General features: G+C 39.6%; 1 protein-coding gene across 15 annotated transcripts in view; it reads right to left on the bottom strand.

Moving 5' to 3' along the window:
* The window catches only part of LOC105472403 (mbt domain containing 1), an 89,405-nt gene that overhangs the window by 29,864 nt on the left and 35,158 nt on the right, over nt 1–24,383 (bottom strand). For 9 of the 15 annotated variants that reach the window (XM_011725638.3, XM_011725642.3, XM_071082948.1 and 6 more), the window contains 5 exons: nt 19,672–19,873; nt 15,393–15,532; nt 13,996–14,110; nt 12,338–12,420; nt 1,930–2,047 (listed from right to left, as the gene is read on the bottom strand). In XM_011725638.3, the coding sequence (XP_011723940.2) occupies nt 1,930–2,047; nt 12,338–12,420; nt 13,996–14,110; nt 15,393–15,532; nt 19,672–19,825 (610 nt within the window). In that variant the 5' untranslated portion in view covers nt 19,826–19,873. Of the gene's footprint in view, nt 1–1,929; nt 2,048–12,337; nt 12,421–13,995; nt 14,111–14,531; nt 14,649–15,392; nt 15,533–19,671; nt 19,874–24,383 lie in introns of those variants that run through there. The other 6 variants (XM_071082944.1, XM_071082949.1, XM_071082943.1 and 3 more) reach the window with 5 other exon arrangements.

Genomic DNA, 24,383 nt, shown 5'->3' with positions numbered 1-24,383 from the left:
GTTCAATAAACACAAAGAAAATTATGTAAAATGAGTTAAAAACTGTATGTCCTAGGCAAATAGGAAGTCTTATTCTTGGAAAGTACAAAAAATATGTAATATATCCTATTTATAATTTTATAAACTTTATGTTGACAAAAGATTAAGATTTAATTTAAGGTCTTTAATGAAACAGAAAAACGCCAATATATGTGTATTTCAGGCTAGGAGACAAGTTCAGTCAGCATTTTCATGTCTGTGAAAATTTATAGCATTAAATGTTCAGTTTTAAAATTCAATAATTTCTTAGAACAATTTATGAGTTTGCTAATTATTGCTGACTCTAGCTTCTGGTTAACATTAGGCTCACTTCTACAATGGCATTAAAGTGGCTTAAAGAAGATATATGATTCAGTTAGATAAAAGAGAAATGTAAAATCGGAGATGGAAGGAAGAAGTAATTTTTGGATAGTAAATGCACTGATTTTAAGAGCTATTTAAATATAACTAACTTAAACACCCAGGGCAAAAATAATATGCTGTTGTTTTAAATTACAGTGTAGAGATTAATACAAGCATTTAGCGAATGCTTATACAGCTGGGAAAATGTTTCAAGAAAAAGATGGGGCATTGACCTGGGTAGTAGTACAGTTAAGTACAGAGTTGGGACACTCTTGCAAGAGTAACCCAAGGCACAGAGGTGACAAAAACACGCTTGTATAAAGGAGGGAGGGAGATTGGCCTCATCACAACAGATCATTTATGCTGGAGAACTACAACACATCTGGTATGTGGTATATGGAGCAACTCATCAATAGCCATGAATGCCATAAACGCTGGCCATCTTGATCCTTTAAGTACAAAGAGGCCATAAAAGATGCTTGAACATAAAAATAAATTTAAAATAATTTTTAGGTAAATTAAGTCAATTAGCAGTACACAGTAGAGCAGTCTGCAGTGTTTTGAGGAGAATGCCGGAAATAAAACTAGAGAGTAGCAGGAGTTAGAAATCTGTCACAGTAGTAAAAGATAACTTTTCTTATGAGTGGCTGCCTGCCTCTCCTCTACACTGCCCGACTACACTGCTCACTGAGTACCTTGTCATATTAATGCCTGGTAGTAGTCAACATTTGGCAGATGTGAACATGCTGGAAAAAATACAAGCCTTATACTTCTGGATATCACCCTTTGTCCACATTGTCTAGCACAGTAGATTCCTAACATGTTTATTTCATGAGCAGTAAAGGGCTTGGTATGGTGGAGGCAGTGGGAATAAAGAGAAAGGAAGAACTCAAGATGCATAAAATTATCAACAATTGTATAAATTTGGTATTAAGGTTCTTATCACTTTTTTTTTTTTTTTTTAAATGGAGAATGGGTCTCACTATATTGCCCAGGTGGGTCTTGAACTCTTAGGCTCAAGTTATCCTCCTGCCTCTGCCTCCCTAAGGGCTGGGATTACAGGTGTGAGCCACTGTGGCCAGCTCTTATCAATTTTTTAGTATCTCAACCTCTGTTACTTTTCAAAGTGACATATACATTATGGCCTATATATCTGGTCTATTGCTGGATTATTTTTATGACTGTGATCTAAGAATGACTTTTACATTTTTAATGGTTGAAGAGAAAAAAAGGATATTTCATGATACATAACGATTATATGAAATTCAAATTTCTGCTGGAACGCAATCATGTCCATTTTTTTATGTATTGCTAAGGGTGCTTTCATGCTATAATGATAGAGACAAATAGCTGTGATAGAGATCATACGGCCTGCAAAGTTGAAAATATTTGTTTGGCTTTTTCACGGAAAACAATTTGCCAATCTCTGCCCTCTATCTTAACGTATTTTTTATTTGGCAATACTTGCAAAATTTATAAACATGCTTTTTTACAAAAGGTTACAAGGATCACTGCATTTTCTTCTAAATTATTATTCATGCTTTTCACCTGCTAATTTTACAATTCCAGCAATCCAGAAGACTTTGGTAGGTAGGCTGCAGTCTGTATTGGGAACTTCTAATCTCACATTTTCTGAGATATCACCCCAGCAGGTCCCCATAGGTGCCTGTCATATAAAAATCATTAAATTATTGTCTTATTAACATAAAGCCTAAAACATATCAATGAAAATTAAGCATTACCATCAATAATAGGAATATTAAACTAAAAATGCCATTTTAATTCCGTTTGTTTCATAGAATTCTATCTGGAAAAAGTCAGTTTCAGTGACAAACAAGATGAAGAGAGAATTCACATATGTTAGACTAGATTCATGCTGACTTCAAAATTTGATACTGTCCTAATATAAGATTTAAGCAGCAATTTTTCTAAGAGTGGAATTACAAACTCAATAGCAGATTTAATAGGATTAAATTGTTTTAAGAAATTTATTATTTTTAATATGTACTGAATGAATATACTTTATCCTAATACTAATTTAAAAAGATCTGGCCAAAGAGCAGAAAGAAAAACAATTCCAATCAGCAATGTGGTTTCCAACAACATGAATAAGAGAAACGAAAATTTTCAATTTAAGTTAAATTCACAGAATATAAATTGAGTCCACAAAGATGGACATGAGGGAAAAGCATTGAATAAAGTTATTAAGAAGGTGGAGTTGAAGAGTTTTGGAGACGAGTACCATGGTAAACTATTTCAATTATTTCAAAATTTCTCATGTAGAAATTACTATAAAGAGAAAACTTCCAATGTGAGAACTGGTAATCACTAGCCTCCCACAGCAAATGGTTAAGATGGGGACTCGGAAAATCAATTAAATGAGCACCATGAAGGGATTTTCCAAAATCTAACAGATGTTCCCGAAGTACAGTTTCCACTGTATTTTAATTTTTAAAATTCAAGGTAATTCACAATTACTTGGAACTTATGCAATGGTAAATTAAATCAAATAAGCACATTTAAGAATATAAATGCTGATAATACTACAGTTTGTGTTGCTCTGGATAATCAGCTTCTCATTAAATTTAGAACCTTGATCACAAAGAAAAGGATTATGTGAGGTTGTAAAAGACTTGATAGTATGAACAAATCAGGAAAAACCAAAATAGCCTCAAAGCTCAAAGATGAGCAAAGATATCCAGGAGTTACATGAACTAGCCAATTTGAACATTAGGCAAATGTCCTCCATGCAAGGCCCCTCCTACTTTGGTGGATGCTCACCCAACAGGAGGATTAGCCTAAAACAACATTCAACCCCTACTCTCTCAGTAGTTTCTGGAATTTCTGAAGGAGAGGAAGAGAATGTCAAATACCGAAGTTGGATACGTCTAGAAACCAAAGAGAATCAATTAATGGCTAATGGTTTAAATAGTAAGCAATGAGTATACCTCAGTAACTGGCAGACATGGACTAGCTCAACTATTTGCAGTTCTGGAAGGGTACATATAATTATCGCCTCAACTTGTGCAAAAAATAATATATTCATTGTGACTACCTCTTCTTTTTTAAACTGAAAGACTGGACTCTTCAGGTTCTGCTATCTTTCCCCTATATCATTCTAGACTGTAGGGCCATCCCTATTGCCAGCAGATATGATCAAAAAAGGAGAAACTAGAAGGAAGACAGGTAACATAAACTAAGCTAACATATATTAACACAAAGATCATGTATTCATTTTTGTGAGGATGTACCAATTAGAGCAGAGAGATGCAGTTAAATGAATGCAGTGCAGCATCCATCCCTCTTTGTCTGGTTACCAAATTTGTGAATTGGGTTTATTTTTCACTGAGAAGAAAGAGGCGTGCTTATGCTAATGAGCTGGGGGTCACTGGTGAGTTTGGCATACAGTATTCCCTTTTGAGCTAAATGTGACAATCTGTCATATTGACTTTTATTTTTTTAAAGCCTTAACATTTGTTGGGAGAAAACTTTTAATACTATTTTATTAAAGAAAACAAAATGTCAATATGCTTGCTTAAAAAATTATGTTCACTTTGGTGGAGGATACTTTTGGTCCCTACAGTCTGGATTGGTATAGGAGAAAGTAGCAGAAAGTGACATTTGTTCTTGCCTGTAAGGTTGTGGTTCTGCTAGGCCCTCTTAAACCAATCCATATGGTTCATTCTAAGAAAAAAAAATGAAGAAACAAAAACATCAACAAGAAAGAGCACCACAGTCATAGCATAGTATGTGCTCAATGTGTTGAAATAATATGGTAATTTCATAGATATGTCTGCCCTTTAGTTTAAAATGAATATTCTTAACTGTGGAAGACTAAATGACCCAGGGCCTGACAGCCATCTTCGTCCAAGTCATCTGTCTTCGCTTGCTGGCAGGAGGGATACCTCTGAAAGTCTGGATTGGCATAGCATGAACTAGCAGAACCATAATTTACAGGTAACAACAAATTTACCTTCCAGACTCAGGACGCGAGGTCCACCTCAGGCTCCTCCCAAACAAGGAAGATCTGCTCCACCACTTCCTGCTCCAGGGCCACTCGTGAGGGCTATCTGGGAGCGACTCTCCTTCCCTGCAAGGTAAGCTGTCATCAGGTCCTGCAGGACATGGCCAAATCCAAATGCTGAGGGGTCCCCAACACAAATGTATGACAACCTCCACATGACTGTAAGAAAATAACTGGGTGGGAAGTCTTATTTGCTGGACTTCAAGATCATTCCCAGATGGTCCAACAGCTCAGCTGGCTAGTATTCAGACTCTCAGGGGGCTGATGCACTGCACACACGATGATTTATGGCAGACATAGAGACTTCCCTCTGCAGAGCTGCCAACCAAAGATAACCATACAATCTTTAATATTAATCTGTAAGTGGGCAGAGACAAGACCTGAGGTCGCATATAGGTAACCAAGAAGGAATAATTTATCCCAATCAGATGGCAAATGTACAAAAAGCCATCATTAAAATGTCTTCAGACTAACAGGCAAAGTACATATAGCAGAGAATGATGAAATATTATTTGGCCAAAAAGGGGAGAAAACATTACAGAAATTTAAGTAGAAAGAAATGAGAGTTCCTAAGTACTACTTACTAGAATTTTCTGGTAGAAAGGAGAAAAAGAAAAAAAAAAACAAAACTGTTCCTGTCTTCTCCATAAAGTCCACTCACCCTTTTTTTTTTTTTTTTTTTGAGACAGAGTCTCACTCCGTCGCCCAGGCTGGAGTGAAATGGTGCACTCTCGGCTCACTGCAACCTCTGCCTCCTGGGTTCAAGCCATTCTCTTGCCTCAGCCTCCCGAGTAGCTGGGATTACAGGCCGGTGCCACCAAGCCTGGCTAATTTTTGTAGTTTTAGTTTTGTCATGTTGGCCAGGCTGGTCTCTTAACTGGTGATCTCAGATGATCTGCCTGCCTCAGCCTCCCAAAGTGCTGGGATTACAGGTATGAGCCACTGTGCCTGTCCTCCACTCACCTTTTGATACCAGAATCTATCTTTTAGGGTGGTGGTAGCAGGTAGATGAGTCCAAGGAGAGGACAAAAAGGAAAATGGGATGCCTGGGGTGGAAGTAAGATTAAGGCTGAAATAATGCTATGCATATGTAAAAAGACAGGAAGCACTGGTTACTAATTTGAAAGGTGGCCGGGTGTGGTGGCTCAGGCCTGTAATCTCAGCACTTTGGGAGGCTGAGGCAGGTGGATAACCTGAGGTTAGAAGTTCAAGAGCAGCCTGGCCAACATGGAGAAACCCTGTCTCTATTAAAAATCCAAAAATTAGCTGAGCATGGTGGCACATGCCTGTAGTTCTAGTTACTTGGGAGGCTAAGGCAGGAGAATCACTTGAACCCAGGAGGCGGAGGCTGCAGTGAGTCAAGATCGTGCTATTGCACTCCAGCCTGGGCAACAGAGCAAGACTCCATCTCAAAACAACAACAACAACAACAAAACGCATAAAACAGTCCATAATTTTTTTGAAAAAACCGTATTAAACCAGTATCACTAAAGAATTGGCACAGTGTGGTGGCTCATGCCAAGCACTTTGGGAGGCCAAGGTGGGCAGATCACTTGAGGCCAGGAGTTCAAGACCAGCCTGACTAACAAGGTGAAACCCTGTCTCTACCCAAAATACAAAAATTAGCTGGGTGTGGTGGCACGCACCTGTAGTCCCAGCTAGTCAGGAGGCTGAAGCATGAGAATCGCTTGAACCCAGGAGGTGGAGTTTGCAGTGAGCGAAGATGGCGCCACTGCACTCCCGCCTGGGGGATGATAGAGCAATATTACATCTCAGAAAAAAAAAAGAAAAAAAAGAAAATAAAGAAAAAAAAATTTTTAAGTTAGGCTTTCTTTAAAACATACGGAAAGACAGGACCAGGTGTGATGGCTCATGCCTGTAATTCCAGTACTTTGGGAGGCCAAGGTGGGAGGATTGCTTGTACCCAGTAGTTCGCAACTAGCCTGGGCAACATGGTGAAATCCCATCTTTACCAAAAATAGAAAAAAATTAATACAAAAAATTAGCTGGGCATGGTGGTGTGTGCCTGTAGTCCCAGCTACTTGGGAGGCTGAGGTGGGAGAGTCACGTGAGCCCAAGAAGTCGAGGCTGCAGTGAACTGTAATCGTGCTATTGCACTCTAGCCTGGGCGAAGGAATGTGACTGTTAAAAAAAAAAAAAAAAAAAAGACAAGACAGGTAATGTTTATTTCACTGCTTTCCTGTGGAGAATTTATTTCATGGCAACACTCAGACTAGCTAACTGAGATGGAGCACTAATAAGTACCAGAAACTAATTTAAAGTTTTATTTCCATTAGAAGGAAAATTCTGCAATCTAGGATGCTACCTTGAAGATTTTAACTTTAGTTAAAATGGAGATGAAGTAATATGATTTTTTTCCAACCTTTAATACAGTCCTGTGTGTGGGGTCACGACTAGGGAAAGAAAAATTAGTTCACTTGAAAAAGATTTTACTAACAAGCACATACCTGAGAAATAGATAATGAGTTTTATTCTAAACTATTGCTACTGTACATACACAAAAGGGCCTTTTCTTTCCTTAAAACCTGAAAGTATACATGATACACACCACAAAAAAACATGGTAACTTTATCCCTTCAAAAAAGCTGACATACATATAGGTCAGGCACAAGAAAGAGGATTAGAATATGTCACGTAAGTAACAAGAGGGTATCTGTGGAGGCAGAATGAAAAAGTATGTGGCCGGGCACAGTGGCTCACACCTGTAATCCCAGCACTTTGGGAGGCTGAGGAGGGCAGATCACGAGGTCAGGAGTTCGAGACCACCCTGACCAACATGGTGAAACCTCTATTAAAAATACAAAAATTAGCCGAGTGTGGTGGCACGGGCCTGTAATCCCAGCTACTCAGGAGGCTGAGGCAGGAGAATCGATTGAACTCGGGAAGCAGAGTTTTCAGTGAGCTGAGATCACACCATTGCACTCCAGCCTGGGTGAAAGAGCGAGACTCTGTCTCAAAAAAAAAAAAAAAAAAAAAGAAAAGAGAAAGTATGATAAACTCAGCTGAAAAGCTTCTGCATATATGTGTACAAAGGACTTTTTTTTTTTTTGGTACAAACTACAACTGTATGAGAGAGAAAATGGGATGATTTCAACATTTCTGATCTAAGTAAAGACAGCATCAGTAAGATATGAGATTATTAGTTTAGGTACCAAACAGAAGAAATCTGAAGTCTATAAATATATAACTGAAAAAAGACGACTTTATGTTCATTTATACATTTTGGCCCGTGCTATAATACCTAGGGGAAAAAAAAGTTTTACTTGATTTCACATGGCAAATAATGGGAAATAGAAGTGCTTCAATTTAAAGTCTTTAAGTAATTAAAAAATAATGAAGAGTGCTTTATTTATTTATTTTTGAGACGGAGTTTTGCTCTTATTGCCCAGGCTAGAGTGCAGCGGTGCAAGCTCAGTTCACGGCAACCTCCGCCTTCCGGTTTCAAGTAATTCTCCTGCCTCAGCCTCCCAAGTTGCACGGTGGCGCCCGCCACCACGCCCAGCTAATTTTTTTTTCTATTTTTAGTAGAGACGGGGTTTCACCATGTTGGTCAGGCTGGTCTCAAACTACTGACCTCATGATCCACCTGCCTCGGCCTCCCAAAGTGCTAGGATTACAGGCGTGAGCCACCGCGCCCGGCCTGAAGAGTGCTTTATTTTTATTTATTTTTTGAGACAGTGTCTCATTCTGTCACCTAGGCTGGAGTGCAGTGGTACGATCATGGCTAACTGCAGTCCTGACCTTCTGGGCTCAAGCAATCCCTCCCCTCGGCCTCCTGAGTAGCTGGGACTACAGGCATGTGCCACCATGCCCAGCTAATTTTTTTTGTAGACATGAGGTCTCACTATGTTACCCATACTGGTCTCAAACTCCAGGGCTCAACTGATCCTCCTGCCTTGGCCTCCCAAAGTGCTGGGATTACAGGTGTGAGCCATTGCTCTTGGCTACAGTGCTTTAAAGCCAAATGTTCTGAATACACATACATCAATTGAAGGCTCCGCTGGGTTAAAGTTAAATTACTAATAGAAAATAATCTGTTAATTTCTTTGATCTATACATTGCACCTAACTGGCATTATTATTTTGGAGATTTTTCCACCATTAGGATAGATATGGATACTGCTCTTAGGGGCTTAAATAAAACACACATTAAAAAAAAAAAAGACTTGCATTATGAAAAATGGGTTAAAGCCCAAAGCTGAAAATTATAGTCCAGCTACTCAAAAAAGTAGCAAGAATTCTTCATTTATAAGACATGGACTAGCTGAACCAAATGATTTTAAAGATGCCTTCTAGCTTTGTGACCATATGATTTAGCATTAATTAAAAGTGATATTACCCAATTTAGTGGTTTCCAGCCTCAGGAACTGTCAAGGATGGGGTGTTCAAATGTCAGGAGCCAAGGCTCTGGTAGCAACACCCCATCTCTGCCAGAAAAATCAATGCAGTTTCCTCTTATCCTGTGTTCTGAGGTCTAAGATTTTTGTTAGAGAAAAGGGGACTTCTTACCCAATATATGGCAAGCAAAAAACAACAACAACAACAACAAAAAAAGGGCAATTATGATGCTTAAATAAAAGGTCTGAAAAACTAACCCCTAGATACAATAAAAAACATATCAGCCAATCATAATATAGTTTTTTAGTATATTATACTAAAATATATGTGTGTGTATATTATACACACATACACACATATATACACATACACACACATGTATATATGCACATATACACACACATACACTTTTGTAGAGATAGGGTCTTGCTATGTTGACCAGGCTGGCCTCAAATTCCTGGCCTCAAGCCATCTTCCTACCTTGGCCTCCCAAAGTGTTGGGATTACAGGTGTAAGCCATTGTGCCCAGCCTAAGTAGATATACTAAATGACAATTGGGACTTGATTTCCATTGCTGATTATAAAAAAAAAAAATTGTATGATACTGTTGTAATTGAGTGACTGAGTATAAGACACTATGAAGAGTTACAGGAATTATCAAAAAGGATATAGTCCTATGATCTACTCTGTAGAAAGTTCATTCTCAGAAGCTTATAGACAGACCATGGAAAGAATCATATTCTTGAAATTCTATGATTTTAGAACTAATCACAATAATATCTAAGTGCTAGAAAATAGAAAGTATTTATCTGGGATTCTTATTCTAGAAGAGGCTGGGTTAAGTTAAAGAAGCCAGGGCTCTGACAGCACCCCCATCCCAATTCCTGATGCAATCACGACAGCTCCGCTTCCGTGTTACATGTTACTTGCTGGGTGTTCTTTCGTAAACTGTGCTTGAAAAATAATCCCCTAGGAGCAGGAAAAGCTCCCAACTTGTACTCAAGTAGAAGAGAAGGCAGGTGTAGAGTCTGGAACAAAGAGGCCTTCCTGTCTAATAAACCAGTTTCAGAGCAAGTGTCAAGTCTTAGAAGACTTTGATGATACAAGGCAGGATCTTGTACTCTTAGCTCCTGACTATAGGTTTTCTAAAGACAAAGCTAGTAACTCTTCTTAGAGACCCAGAAAACTGTCTCGGAGGGGACAACCAGCAGGAGTCAACTCTAAAGGACAAAATCAAGTGCAGCATGAGGTATGGCCCCCTTAACCAAATGGCTTCAAATGAATATGCCGGTTAAGGTAAGAGAGCAAGCTTTTTGTACAAAAACATACCGAGGAATTACTAAGACACATTTTTCCTGTTTGATAAGGAGAAGGCAGTAAACAGAGGTAAATGGAACAGGAAGGCACTGGGTCTACATAATTGAGAAACAGATGCCTCACTTCTGAGTGAGAAAGCAGAGGCTCCACATTCTTATCATTAATTGTGTGGTGAGGTTAGCTGCTCGATCCCCTATGATAGAACATTTCAATCTCAAAAAAGGCAGAGGTGAACAAAGTCAATCAAGTTCATTACTACCACAGAGATTTTCTCATAAATAACTTTAATATAACAGTATAACAATTCAAAGATTTGGACAGAAAATAAAATATGCTTCTGGGGTTGAAATGCTATTCTTTTTAATACCCTGACTACTTACAGAAAACAGTTTTATATGGTTTATAACACAAAAATAGATACAAAGAGAGAGAAAGGCCGTTCAGAAGGAGACAACGGACAATTGTTTCAGGAATCTGAGATGAAAGAGTTACTGTAACTGAGAACTTTCTGACCTTCAGGAAAGTAATATACCAAGAGAAGAGAGTTAAAGATTTTCTTTTTAAAGATCTCTCTTTAAAACTGCCATTGCTGTGTATGGAATATTTCTCACAAATATGACACTATTATCAACATTACAGCAAAATAAATCACCTACTTTACACAGAAATAAGATGCCATTTAAGGCAAGATGTCACTGACTAAGGGCTTCATATCGTATTTTCAAGAATGAGAATTAGCAAATTAATATACTTGACTTTGATCAAACTCCTTTACTAAGGCCATAAATGAGTGAAAATTCACTCAGATTTCTACAACAGGAACCTAAGCTCAGTTTTGTTCACATGCTGTTATCTAAAAATAAAGCCTTAATTTTTTTTTCTTTTTTTTTTTTTAGACTGAGTCTCGCTCTATTGCCCAGGCTGGAGTGCAGTGATGCAATCTTGGCTCACTGCAACCTCTGCCTCCTGGGTTCAAGTGATTCTCGTGCCTCAGCCTCTCGAGTAGCTGGGATTACAGGCGCCCACCATCACCCCTGGCTAATTTTTGTATTTTTAGTAGAAACGGGGTTTCGCCATGTTGGCCAGGCTGGTTGAACTGCTGACCTCAGGTGATCCGCCCGCTTCGGCCTCCCAAAGTTCTGGGAGCCACCGTGCCTGGCCTAAAGCCCTAAATTAACAAAATGTTAAGCGCAAACCAAAGTTCATGTATTTTCTAAATTCTCTTTTCTTCTTAAACACAGATAGCAGCAGAAAGGATCTTTAAGTATTAATTAAAGTTGTAGTCAGGTTAAAAAAGTATTGGAGAGAATTAATGAAATCTAAAGGAATAAATCAAAAGGAAAGAACTTGCCATCAGATATATTTTAAACACAATTCTAAATTATTTTAAATGCTCTGTAACAATCCACTTGCTGAAAAGAAAACCTTTTAAAGGGTTTCTCACGATATATATACAGCACATATTTCAGCTCACAATATTATGTTACTAACTAATAGTTCCTTGTTTTGTGACTTAACATTTGGAGACAAAAAAATTAGAAAAAAGATCCTTCCTCTTCTGAATTATCAGGTCAAACTGCAGATTTAAGTAACATACACAATGAATGGTTTCCGTTAGGTCAAATCGTATGACACTGTCAATATGCATATTTTTGATACACAATACTAGCAATTTCACTTACTTTTATTTTTTGTAGAAAAGAAGTCTCACTATGTAGCCCAGGATGGTCTTGAACTCCTGGCCTCAAGTGATCCTCCTGCCTCATTCTTCCAAGTTGCTAGGAATACAGTTGAGCCACTGTGCCCGTATAAAGTAGCAGTTCAACTTAATATGAACATCTGATGAGGCTGGGTGTGGTGGCTCATACTTGTAATCCCAGCATTTTGGGAGGCAAAGGTGGGAGGACTGCTTGATGCCAGGAGTTTGACACCAGCCTGGGCAACATAGCGAGACCGTATCTTTACCAAAAAATTTAAAAAACAAATATATTATAAAAGAAAATTAGTACTTAGAAGACTAGTACTTCTCCCTGTTTAAAATAACTTCAAACTGCAATTTCTTTATAGGAAACTTGTACTTACAAAACTTACATAAGTTCTTTTTAACTATTATTAAGTATAATAATAAAAGAAGGATTTCAATTACAAGGCATAAAAACAAACACCTTCTAAGGATAAGATGCTTAGGTGTTATTGTACCTTCAGATTTAAACAATGACTAAGTACTTCAAAATAAAGTGAGAAATTCTGTACTTACATGTTTAAAACAGGTAACTGGCGCGGCTATAAAGCTATTGCTATTGATGTAGTTACCCCAGCTGAAACCTTCCATGGAGACTGCTAAAATCAAACAAATTTACGTATATTACAATTCTCACATCTTTTATTTATAAGAAGGATATCACGGTTAAAATGTGTGAAAGGACATAAAATTAATTTATCCCATTTAAAGAATGTTTTCTTTAAGATCAAATAACTTCTCTAAATAGCATGAGCTTTGGCTTATATCATATTTGCAAACAAACAGGAGTTTCTTTTTTTTTTTTTTTTTGAGACTGAGTCTCCCTCTGTCACCCAGGCTGGAGAGCAGTGGTGCAATCTTGGTTCACTGGAACTTCTGATTCCCAGGTTCAAGTGATTCTCCTGCCTCACCCTCCCGAACATCTGGGACTACAGGTGCGTGCCACCACACCCAGCTAATTTTTGTATTTTTAGTAGAGATGGGGTTTCACCATATTGGCCAGGCTGGTCTTGAACTCGTGATCTCCTGATCCACCTGCCTTGGCCTCCCAACGTGCTGGGATTACAGGTATGAGCCACCACGCCTGGCCAGGAGTTTCTTAACTGTTCTATACATGACACATGCTCCTAAGGAAGTGAGGTACAAGCTCTTCAGTTAAGGGGAGCAAAGAGAAGTTGAGAGAAGTGTACAGAATGACAAACACTGCTGTGGCTGCTTTTGTGTTTTTATTTCCATTCAGTTCTTGCCATGTACCTCAGTGAGATACCTACCCCATATCACTTTTAATTACCTCACTTTCTATTTACTTCTGTTTACTCACTCATTGCCTCTTCTATTTACTCACTTGTTGCCCTTCTCACTATTTACTCTCTTATTGCTCTCCTCATTACTCACTTATTGCCCTTCTATTTACTCACTTACTGCCTCACTTTCTATTTACTTCTATTAAAAATCTTCTGGCTGGGCGCTGTGGCTCACACCTGTATTCCTAGCACTTTGACAGGCTGAGGTGGGTGGATCATTTGAGGTCTGGAGTTCTAGACCAGCCTGGCCAACATGGTGAAACCCCATCTTCACTAAAAATACAAAAATAAGCCGAGTGTGGTTGCGTGCACCTGTAGTCTCAGCTACTAGGGAGGTTGAGACATGAGAACTGTTTGTACCCATGAGGCAGAGGTTACAGTGAGCCGAGATCACGTCACTGGACTCTAGCCTGGGTGACAAAGCAAGACTCTGTCTCCAAAAGAAAGTAAAACAAAAAAACAAAAACAAACCAAAAAAAAAACTCTTATTAGAAATGATCCTTTCCTTAATCTCTTCCTCTTACTACTCCTCTTCTCACAATCCCTTTGAAGCCTGCTGAACGTCCTATTTCTATGCCTAATATCTTCACAATTCAGAGAATCAGTACATGAAAAGTAAATAATAAACCAAACAAAAACATTAAGGAGATTGCCAAAAGCACCTGAACTTATGCATGCAACTATAATCTTCTAGAGTAATTTACTGAAATCTAAACAACCATTAGGAAGCTTAGAGCTGTAATGTGCTAAACAGGACATAGAAACAGCTTTAACAGAATTCAAAATTACAATTTAATTAATTACAAAATTAATTAAAACTAAACGAATCAATATCAAATATTTCATCTCTGTCAGATTCACCAATATTACCTGCTTTTGTCTTTGCTTGATTTTGCAAGGTAGCTTGATACTGAGCATATGCGGCTAGCTTAGCAACTAAAGGTTGCTTCTGAAGAACTTTTGCTTTCTTTGTTGGAGGCTTACCCTAAAACAAGAAAAGTTAAGTAAATAGGATTCTTTTTCATCCCCCCACCACCACAATTTAACTGGACTGCATACTACACATTCTGCTTCAGTAAACATTGAGGGTTTAGAAAATTATTAAAGCAGAGGAAACATACAAGAATTTTAACATGAGAATTTTTTTCTGGAGTTCTGCTACAATGTAGTTATCTAATATGGGTAGCAGAGCTGGCATAGACTACAACAGCAATACGCAAATTAATATGTTAATAAAAAATTATATCCCACAAGATGTTAAAATATAGGCTGTGGTGGATACTTGATTCCTTCTTATAGTAGATAGAACCAGTGGTTATTTACTCATGCAGGTTGCCAAGCATTGCTATTTATATGGTAAGAGAAGATAATTTAATGTTCAAAGAGCAAGTGACTGAGGTTTATACCTTTAGTGCTAACGCAAAAGATCAATGACAAAATGATCATGGGCCAAATTCACAGTGTGACAAACTGCCATCCATTTGGGTACAGACCACTGCTCAGGATCTTTAGGTACTGTCTATCTGAAATATAGAAATACATCTAAGTGATGTATTTCCTTAATTTGGAGGATTTAAATAACCCTTTCAGTGCTATATAATGATCACAATAATAAATTAAATGAGAACACTGTGATCATCCAATAAAAATACTGCAAAAATCAGTTAAGTTAATGCCTTTAAAAAGTTGTTTACATGATACAATAGTAAGAACTTAGTCAAACGGTCAAGTCACCAGTCATTTTGTAGGCACTGATGTACATTTAAAGCAAGACGATTTTCTTTCCATACCATGAGCGTTGTCAAAAAGGTTAGTTGGATTAACCAAATACATTTGGTCAAGGTATCAAATGGATTGTACTAAAAAGTACAAAGCGAGGAGATGAGAAAATAAAACCAGAGATTAAATTATTTCCCCCCAAATGATGAAAGATTCTACCTTGATGTTAACACAAAAGGAAACAAAGGGAAACAGGAAAATGTCTTCGATTTCTGTATATAAAAAAGTGTTTATACTTATTTGGAAAAAGGATATTTTAATTAACTTATGCAAATAATCATTTATTTTGGATAGTATGTCTTATCCATTTAAAATAGTTTTCCAATTTTATAGGCTGAACAAAGTTTGGGGCTCACATGTTTCCTCAAGATGTGGGTATAAAACAGTAACTGAGTGGGCAGAGGTGAAGTGCAGCAAATCACAGTCAAATGACAGATAAATGGTGAAAGCCATAGAAATAACAGACATAAGTAAGAAGGTTTCTGTACCGTTACCTGAAGTCTGGCCAAAATGCTTGCCTTCTTGGAGTTTGACGAGTAACTTCTTGAACATGAAACGCTACAGAAACGCTTTGTTTTAGAGTAAAAAGCATCTCGGACGCCAACCATCCCACACATCTCACAGGTAGCTAATTAACAAAATAAAAACACTGGCATTATGATATAATAAAAGCAATCTTCATCTAACAGTTTAAATAATTTATCCTGCCATCTGAAAGTTTTAATTTAAAAATTTGCCTTGAACATTTCTTCTATCTCCTATACAAATGATAAAGAAGCCTGCACAGAGAAGTCAGAGAGAACACTGGTATTGTGCCATGGTGATGGGTTCTAGAAGGTCTGATAGTAGCTTGAGGTCTGAAAGGCTTTGCAAAGGGTCAACAGAAACAGGGCAGATACGCTGGATTCAACCGACATTTCCTTAGTGCTTACCATGTACCAGGCATTTTCATATACAACAAATTCCAGCTTTTGAAATGATTACACATGAAAGATGAAAAGTGCCACACAATTGAAGATTAATAACAAAGTATAACAGAGGCCTTTAAAATACTGCAAAGGTTGAAACTTAAAAAGAGGTAATACTTGGAAAAATGCTAAGAGCTATATGAAGATTCCTTCAAGTTATGTTTGGGGGACAAGAAAAAAGGAATGGGTTCAAATTTGAGGTAGAGGCCAGGTGCAGTGACTCATGCCGGTAATCCCAGAACTGTGGGAGGCCGAGGCAGGATAACTGGCTCAAGGCCAGGAGGATGGGACCAGCCTGGGCAAGAGAGCAAGATCTAGTCTCTTCAAAAAATAAAAATAAAAAAGAGCCGGGCATGGTGGCACACACCTGTAGTCTCAGCTATTCAGGAGGCTGAGGCAGGAGGGTTGCTTAAGTCCAGGAGTTCAGGGTTAAAGTGAGCTATGATCGCACCACTGCACTCTAGCCTGGACAACAGAAGGAGATCCTGAGTCAAAAAAAAAAAAACAAAAAACCAAAAAAAACCAAGTTTGACGTAGGTGCTCTATTATTAACCAGTGATAGTGGGACAGCAGAACTCTTGACTACTTACTATTGCATAATAGACAATAATCTGAAATGTAGAATTAGAACAAGGTTCACAAGAACTGAAGTTTAAAAAAGAAAAACAAAAAGTAACATAGCAAATAACTGCCTTAGTGAGTTAAAGCCTCCACCCAAACAGGTAAACTGGAGAGGCCTGTAGTTTAACTGGTACAGTTGGCTCTGTGCTTCCATGGGTTCTGTATCTGTGGATTCAACTAAAAGTGGACTGAAAATATTTCAGGAAAAAAAAATTGCATCTGTACTGAACATATACAGACTGTTTCTTTTCTTATTGTTCTCTAAACAGTATAGTATTAACAATTATTTGCATGGCATTTACACTGTATTAGCTATAAGTAATCTAGACATGATTTAAAGTATATGGACAGATGTGCATAAGTTATATGTAAATACCACACCATTTTATATAAGGAACTTGAGCATTTGTGAATTTTGGTATCTGAGGGAAGTCTTGAAACCAATCCCCCATGGATACCAGGGGACAACTGTACTTACTTACAAATCTATAAGAAATCATGGAAAAAAGATAAAAGTGCCAGAAGATTGCAGGTGAACAAAGGGTATCTACTGGGAGAAAAAACTAAATGGTTTTCTGTTGCAAAAATTCTAGAACAGATTGTTAAAGAACGTTCTGAACACCTAGATAGAAAAGTTGTGATCCCAAAGAAACAGCGAATCTTTGCCAGAAATTATACATGTCAAACTAGAATTCTCACAAGTAGGATGCAAGTTCCATCAGGACAGGAAACTTATTCTGTGTTGTTCATCTGCTATCTCTGGTACTTAAAACAGACGCTAGCACACACAAAGCTTCAACAAACGCTATTTCCTTTTATGATAGGATTACTAGGCTGGTATGTTATAATAAAACCACGGCAAGAATATACACTAACAGGAGCTAACACATTTGATAAAATCTCATGTAGCTCCAACAACATGACTGAGAAATTTCAGCTGGAGTAGAAGACACCCAGGTAGGGTTTTTTTTTTTTCTTTTTTTTTGAGATGGAGTCTCGCTCTGTCGCCCAGGCTGAAGTGCAGTGGTATGATCTCAGCTCACTGCAAGCTCCGCCTCCCAGGTACAAGCAATTCTCCTGTCTCAGCCTTCCGAGTAGCTGGGACTACAGGCACATGCCACCATGTCTGGCCAATTCTTGGTATTTTTAGTAGAGATGGGGCTTCACCGTGTTAGCCAGGATGGTCTTGATCTCCTGACCTCATGATCTGCCTGCCTTGGCCTCCCAAAGTGCTGGGATTACAGGCATGAGTCACCGCACCTGGCCATGCTATTCAACTTTTTAACCAAAAGACTAGAATAGGACCAACAGGGCAGAATTATCAAAACTGTAAATGATATAAAACTGGAAGATTAGATGACACAGCATTCAATATTAGATGACAGAATTAGCAATCAAAAATTTCTAAGACTGGGCAGGGTGCAGGGGCTCACACTTGTAATTCCAGCACTTTGGGAGGCTGAGGCAGATGGATCACTTGAGTTCAGGAGTTTGAGACCAGCCTGGGCAATATGGTGAAAATTGCCCGTCTCTGAAAAATACAAAAGTTAGCCAGGTGTGGTAGCATGTGCCTATAGTACTTGAGAGGATTAGGTGAGAGGATCACCTGAGCTCGGGAGGCAGAGATTGCAGTGAGCCGAGATCTTGCTGCTGCATTCCAGTCTGGGTAATAGAGCAAGACTGTCTCAAAAAAAACAAAAAAAAACAAAAAAAACAAAAAAGCTTGGATGTGGTGGCTCACCCCTGTAATCCCAGCACTTTGAGAGGCCAAGGCAGGCAGATCGCTTAAAGTCAGGAGTTTGAGACCAGCCTGGCCAATATGGTGAAACCCTATCTTTACTAAAAATACGAAAATATGCCAGGCATGGTGACGCAGGCCTGTAGTCCCAGCTACTTGGGAGGCTGAGGCAGAATTGCTTGAACCCGGGAGGCGGAGGCTACAGTGAGCCGAGATTGCACCACTGCACTCCAGCTTGGCAACAGAGTGAGACTGTCACAACAACAACAACAATAACAAAAATTTCTAAGACTGAAAGTTAGTAAGAAAAACGTTGTATTGAGAGATCCAAAGTCCTACATCGTGGGTTTAAAAAGTTAACTGTGAGAAGACTGGTTTAAATTGGGTTTATGTGGTAAAAGGTCAAAGGACATCAGTTATTTACAAGTTCATTATCATTATCAAGAAAGCTAAAGCAATTTTGGTGGCATGAATGGAAACAGTGTCTTGAAAAGGGGAGATAAAGGTTGAACTATCTTCTGGCCTCACACAGGGTGACCATTTGTTTCATTCCTACATTTCCAGGATGTGGGACTTTCAATGGTAAAACCAGGACAGTTCCAGGCAAATCAGGGTGACTTGTTACCCTACTACCACATAATCTGAGGTAGTATCCCCAGAACAGAGTGACCAGGATATCCAAGAACTAAATCACTGGGATACACCATGAGAGAAATGGTTGAAGCAACTATGGCTCCTTGGTATGCCTTAGAGATAAACTAGAATGAAGGGTTCCATTGTGGAGAAAAGAGATGTCATTAGAACCAGGATTAGAATTATGCTGTGTAACTTTAAAAAGCAAAACTTTCCAGACTCCCAGAAGCAAAGTTAAAAAGGCGAAACTAAGACCAAAAGATAAAAGTTGGAGGAAGGAAATTTTGGTTCAATAAAGAGACTATTCTAGTAATTTGAGATACTTAGAAATGAAACTGCTTCCTTTTTCATTTCCTTTTTCTTTTTCAAGCCAGACTTTAGGCAGAAAGAAATTCCTTACTGTGTCAGAGAATACCCAATCACCAGTTATGTTAAAACAGAAATTATAAGAAATTAATACAGAAGAGGGAGCCCAACCTTGAATGTCTCTTTCAACTATATAAGCCTATGATCCTATGCACTTTTACTTTCAGTTACAGAGGCATTTCTTACCTAACTACTAAATTTATGTCCACATGAAGTTTCTCACTGGCCTTTCGTTTTTTATTTTGTTTTATTTGCTTTCTACTGGGAGGTAGGCAAAATAGAGTTAAACACCAACTCAGTGATCTTATCTCGAACTATAAACGTCAGCTCTTCAAACTGCCCCTTAACAACTCTAAGGAAGGGGAAATGACAGAAGAAACCAAATAAAAACACACCCTTAAACATAAAGCTGTAGAACAGGTGAAGGTTATAAATACTCACCCATGCCAGATTTACCATCTGGGTATGTGTAGACTTGGCCATTGTTTTTGATAATCGGGAGATTAGAAGGTAAAGGAGCGACTTCTTCCTCACTCTCTTCGGAGCTGGAGCTGCTGCTTGTGTCCTCACTGCAGCTATCATAACCGTCAAACATCCCGAAAGAATCTCTTCTCTTCCTTTCAGATCGTGAAGAATGTTCAGTCTTTGAAGTAGAGAAACCAGTGACACATGACACAGCACTCACATACACCCGCTAAAAGACCCTAGCACAAATTCTGGTAAATGAGATTTGATAAATGAAAACGTAGCCCTGAGAAATAACCATTTTCTTCTTCTTTTTTTTTTAATGTTTTGAGACAGAGTCTCACTCTGTCACCCAGGCTGGAGTGCACTGGCACAATCTTGGGTCACTGCAACCTCAACCTCCCGCACTCAGAAGATCCTCCCACCTTTGCCTCCTGAGTAGCTAGGACTACAGGCAAGTGCCACGATGCCAGAAACATTTTTGTGTTTTTTTTTTGTAGAGATGGGGTTTTGCCATGTTGCCCAGGCTGGTCTTTTATGCTTCGTCTCAAGCAATCTGCCCACCCCAGCCTCCTAAATGCTCGGATTATGGATGTGAGCCCCCTCCCCTGCCGCACAGGATGTCCTGCCTCTGCATCCCGAAGCACTGGGATGATAGATGTGAGCCACTGTGCCTCGCCCAGATTTCTTTTTTCTTTTTAATTATGGGATGAGCATGGTGGCTCATGCCTATAATCCCAGCACTTTTTTTTTTTTTTTTTTTTGAGACTGGGTCTCACTCTGTTGCCCAGGCGGGAGTGCAGTGGTGCAATCTCGGCTCACTGCAACCTCTGCCTCCTGGGTTCAAGTGATTCTCCTGCCTCAGCCTCCCAAGTAGCTGTGATTACAGGTGCATGCCACCATACCCAGCTAATTTTTGTATTTTTAGTAGAGACAGGGTTTTGCCATGTTGGCCAGGCTGTTCTCGAAGTCCTGAACTCAGGTGATCCGCCCACCTCAGCCTCCCAAAGTGCTAGGATTACAAGCGTGAGCCACCGTGCCCAGCCTAATCCTAGCACTGTGGGAAGATAGCTTGAGATCAGGAGTTTTAGACCAGCCTGGGCAACATGGTGAGACTCCTTATCTACCAAGAAAAAAAAAAAAATCATATAAAAATAATTGTGGGCCAGGCGTGGTGGCTCACTCCTGTAATCCCAGCACTTTGGGAGGCCAAGCTGGTCAGAGGAGTTTGAGGAGTTGAGGAGTTTGAGACCAGCCTAGGCAACATGGCGAAACCTGACTCTACAAAAAATACAAAAATTAGCTGGGTGTGGTGGCACGTATCTATGGTCCTAGCTATGTGGGAGGATCACTTGAGCCTGGGAGGTGGAGGCTGCAGAGAGTTGAGATCATGTCACTGCACTCTGGCCTGCATGACAGAGAGACACTATGTCTCAAAAATAAGATAAAATAAAAATTGTGGTGAATTATACATAACAAACATGATTTTTAAATTTGCGTTTCATCTCTAAAACTAAACTTCTAGACCAATTTGGAGTATCCAGAAAATACAGTTTTTTCTTTCTTTTTTTTTTTTTTTGATGACAGAGTCTCGCTCTGTCACCCAGGCTGGAGTACAGTGGTATGATCTCAGCTCACTGCAATCTCCATCTCCCAGGCTCATGTGATTCTTGTGCCTCAGCCTGCCGAGTAGCTAGGACTACAGGTGTGTGTGCCAACATGCCCAGCTAATTTTTGTACTTTTAGTAGAGACGGGGTTTTGCTATATTGGCGTGGATGGTTTTGAACTCCTGACCTCAAGTAATCGCCTGCCTTGGCTTCCCAAAGTGCTGGGATTACAGGTGTGAGGCACTGCGCCCAGTCAACATACAAAGCAATTTAAAAATTGCTTTGGGCTGGGCGCGGTGGCTCACGCCTGTAATCCCAGCACTTTGGGAGGCCGAGGTGGGTGGATCATGAGGTCAGGAGATCGAGACCATCCTGGCTAACACGATGAAACCCTATCTCTACTAAAAATACAAAAAGTTAGCCGAGCGTGGTGGCAGGCGCCTGTAGTCCCAGCTACTAGGGAGGCTGAGGCAGGAGAATGGTGTGAACCTCGGAGGCGGAGCTTGCAGTGAGCGGAGATTGGGCCACTGCACTCCAGCCTGGGCGACAGAGCGAGACTCCATCTCAAAAAAAAAAAAAAAAAATTCGCTTTGCTGGCTGAGCATGGTGGCTCACATCGGTAATCCTAGCACTTTGAGAGGTCGAGGCCGGTGGATTGCTTGAGCCCAGGAGTTCAAGACTAGCCTCAGCAATATGGCAAAACTCCATCTCTACAAAAAACACAAAAATTAGCCGGGTGTGGTGGCTTGCACCTGTGGTCCCAGCTACTTGGGAGGCTGAAGTAGGAGGATAGCTTGACCTCAGGAGGTCGAGGCTGCAGTGAGCCATGATGGTGCCCCTGCACTTCAGCCTGGGCGACTGAGTGAGACCCCGTCTCAAACCCAAAACCAAGAACCACTTTGCTGGATACTTTATCATGTTAGAAGAGGAAAGAAAAAAAAAAAATCACTGTTAAGAGCTCTGGAGGGTCTAACAGAAAATTTTGCCTTTCAGCTAGGCGCAGTGGCTCACGCCTGTAATCCCAGTACTTTGGGAGGCTGAGGCAGGGAGATCGCCTGAGGTCAGGAGTTTGAGACCAGACTAGTCCACATGGGGAAATCCCGTCTCTACTAAAAAAATACAAAAATTAGCTGGGCATGGTGATGCATGCCTGTAGTCCCAGCTACTCGGGAGGCTGAGGCACAAGAATCGCTTGAACCCAGGAGGCAGAGGTTGCAGTGAGCCGAGACTGCGCCACTGCACTCCAGCCTGGGCGACAGAGCAAGATTCCGTCTCAAAAAAAGAAAAAAAAGAAAAAAGAGAAAATTTTACCTTTTACAATTTTAAGATAGCAAATAATTCAAAAATTGCAGGAGATAATATTTCTACATATATATTCTTATTCAGTTTTTTAAAAAACATAAACAATGGTTTGAAACCCAATCCAATTTTCTCAAGTTAAACAGTATTTCCTCAGAAAACCGAATACCACATGTTCTCACTTATAAGTGGGAGCTAAATGATAAGAACAAATGGACACATAGAGGGGAACAGCAGACACTGGGGCCTATTGGAGGGTGGGAGGAGGCAGCGGACCAGGAAAAATAACGAATGGGTACCAGTCTACTAGGCTTAGTATCTAGGTGATCAAATAATCTGTTTGACAAACCCCCTTGACACACATTTATCTACGTAGCAAACCTGTACATGTACCCATGAACTTAAAATAAAAGTTTTTAAAAAATTTCCTTTTCAAAGAAAAATACAAAGAAGTTATATCATCTTTAGTGAATGCTAGTCTTATGTCTCCTCCAAGATGTTGCCTCATTCAAACCACAAAAAACAAAAAAACAAAAAACGAATATTGCTACTCTAACCATTCCCAAAATAAATTCCGAAACTACAGGCTTTGTGAGAAGTGAAAAGAAAATAGGAGACAATAAAAAGGACAAAAAAATATGGGAGGCTGGGCACGGTGGGTCACGCCTGTAATCCCAGCACTTTGGGAGGCTGAGGTCAGGAGTTTGAGACCAGCCTGGCCAATATGGTGAAACCCCACCTCTACTGAAAATACAAAAAAAATTAGCTGTGCCTGGTGGTAGGTGCCTGTAAATCCCAGTTACTCAGGAGGCTGAGGCAGGCAGAATTGCTTGAACCGGGGAGGCAGAGGTTGCACTGAGCTGAGATGGTGCCACTGTACTCCAGCCTGGGTGACAGAGTAAGAGTCCTTCTTGGTGGGGGGAGGGAAGAAACAAAGATGAGAAAGGTATCTCAAATTCAAAATAAAAACAGGCGACGGGCCACTGGCTGAGGCCCAGCTCATGTCCCTAAACCTAATAAACAAACAAGAGCAGAAAAAAAGAAAAAAAAAAAAAAAGAAAAAGAAAAAACAAATGGGCCAGGTGCAGTGTCTCACGCCTGCAATCCCAGCACTCTGGGAGGCTGAGACTGGAGGACTGCCCGAGCCCAGGAGTTCAAGACCAGTCTGGGCAACATATGGAGACCCTATCTCTACCAAACAAACAAATAAACTCAAACCATGATAAAATATTAAGTGAGTTATAACCAGAGAGATGAAAACTATCAACTCAAGAATATTTGAGATTTGGAACCTATTCTTTTTCTTTTGCTATACAGAAATAGTTTTTTTCTATCCTCTGGCACTACATTTAAGCTAACATTTTTTTCCTGGCTAGCTTACCTTCATTTTGGTATTAAATGACCAGAAAACAAAGCTAGTATTACATGACCAATAACAAGGCTGAAATCTGTTGTCCAAAGTTTGACAAGATAAAACCATCCCCAGGTATCTCTCGGTTTTATGGAATAAACTGAGACTGTCATTGTCAGGTATTTAACATCTGCATTGAGACGGGAAACTAATTTTCAGTTGTATCAGGTGTAACTATGAAAGCTACAAAAACTGACTTCTTAGTTCACACAATGGAAATATTACATTACCAAAGAAGTCTCCTTGGGAGGTTATATACATGTTCTAATAATGTTGCCACAGCCCAGCTGTTTTTAGTACACCTTTTTTTTTGAGACGGAGTCTCGCTCTGTTGCCCAGGCTGGAGTGCAGTGGTGCGATCTCGGCTCAC

The sequence above is a fragment of the Macaca nemestrina genome, chromosome 17 (assembly GCF_043159975.1).
Source record: "Macaca nemestrina isolate mMacNem1 chromosome 17, mMacNem.hap1, whole genome shotgun sequence".
NCBI classification, from domain to species: domain Eukaryota; kingdom Metazoa; phylum Chordata; class Mammalia; order Primates; family Cercopithecidae; genus Macaca; species Macaca nemestrina.
This window is presented reverse-complemented; position numbering and strand designations above follow the sequence as displayed.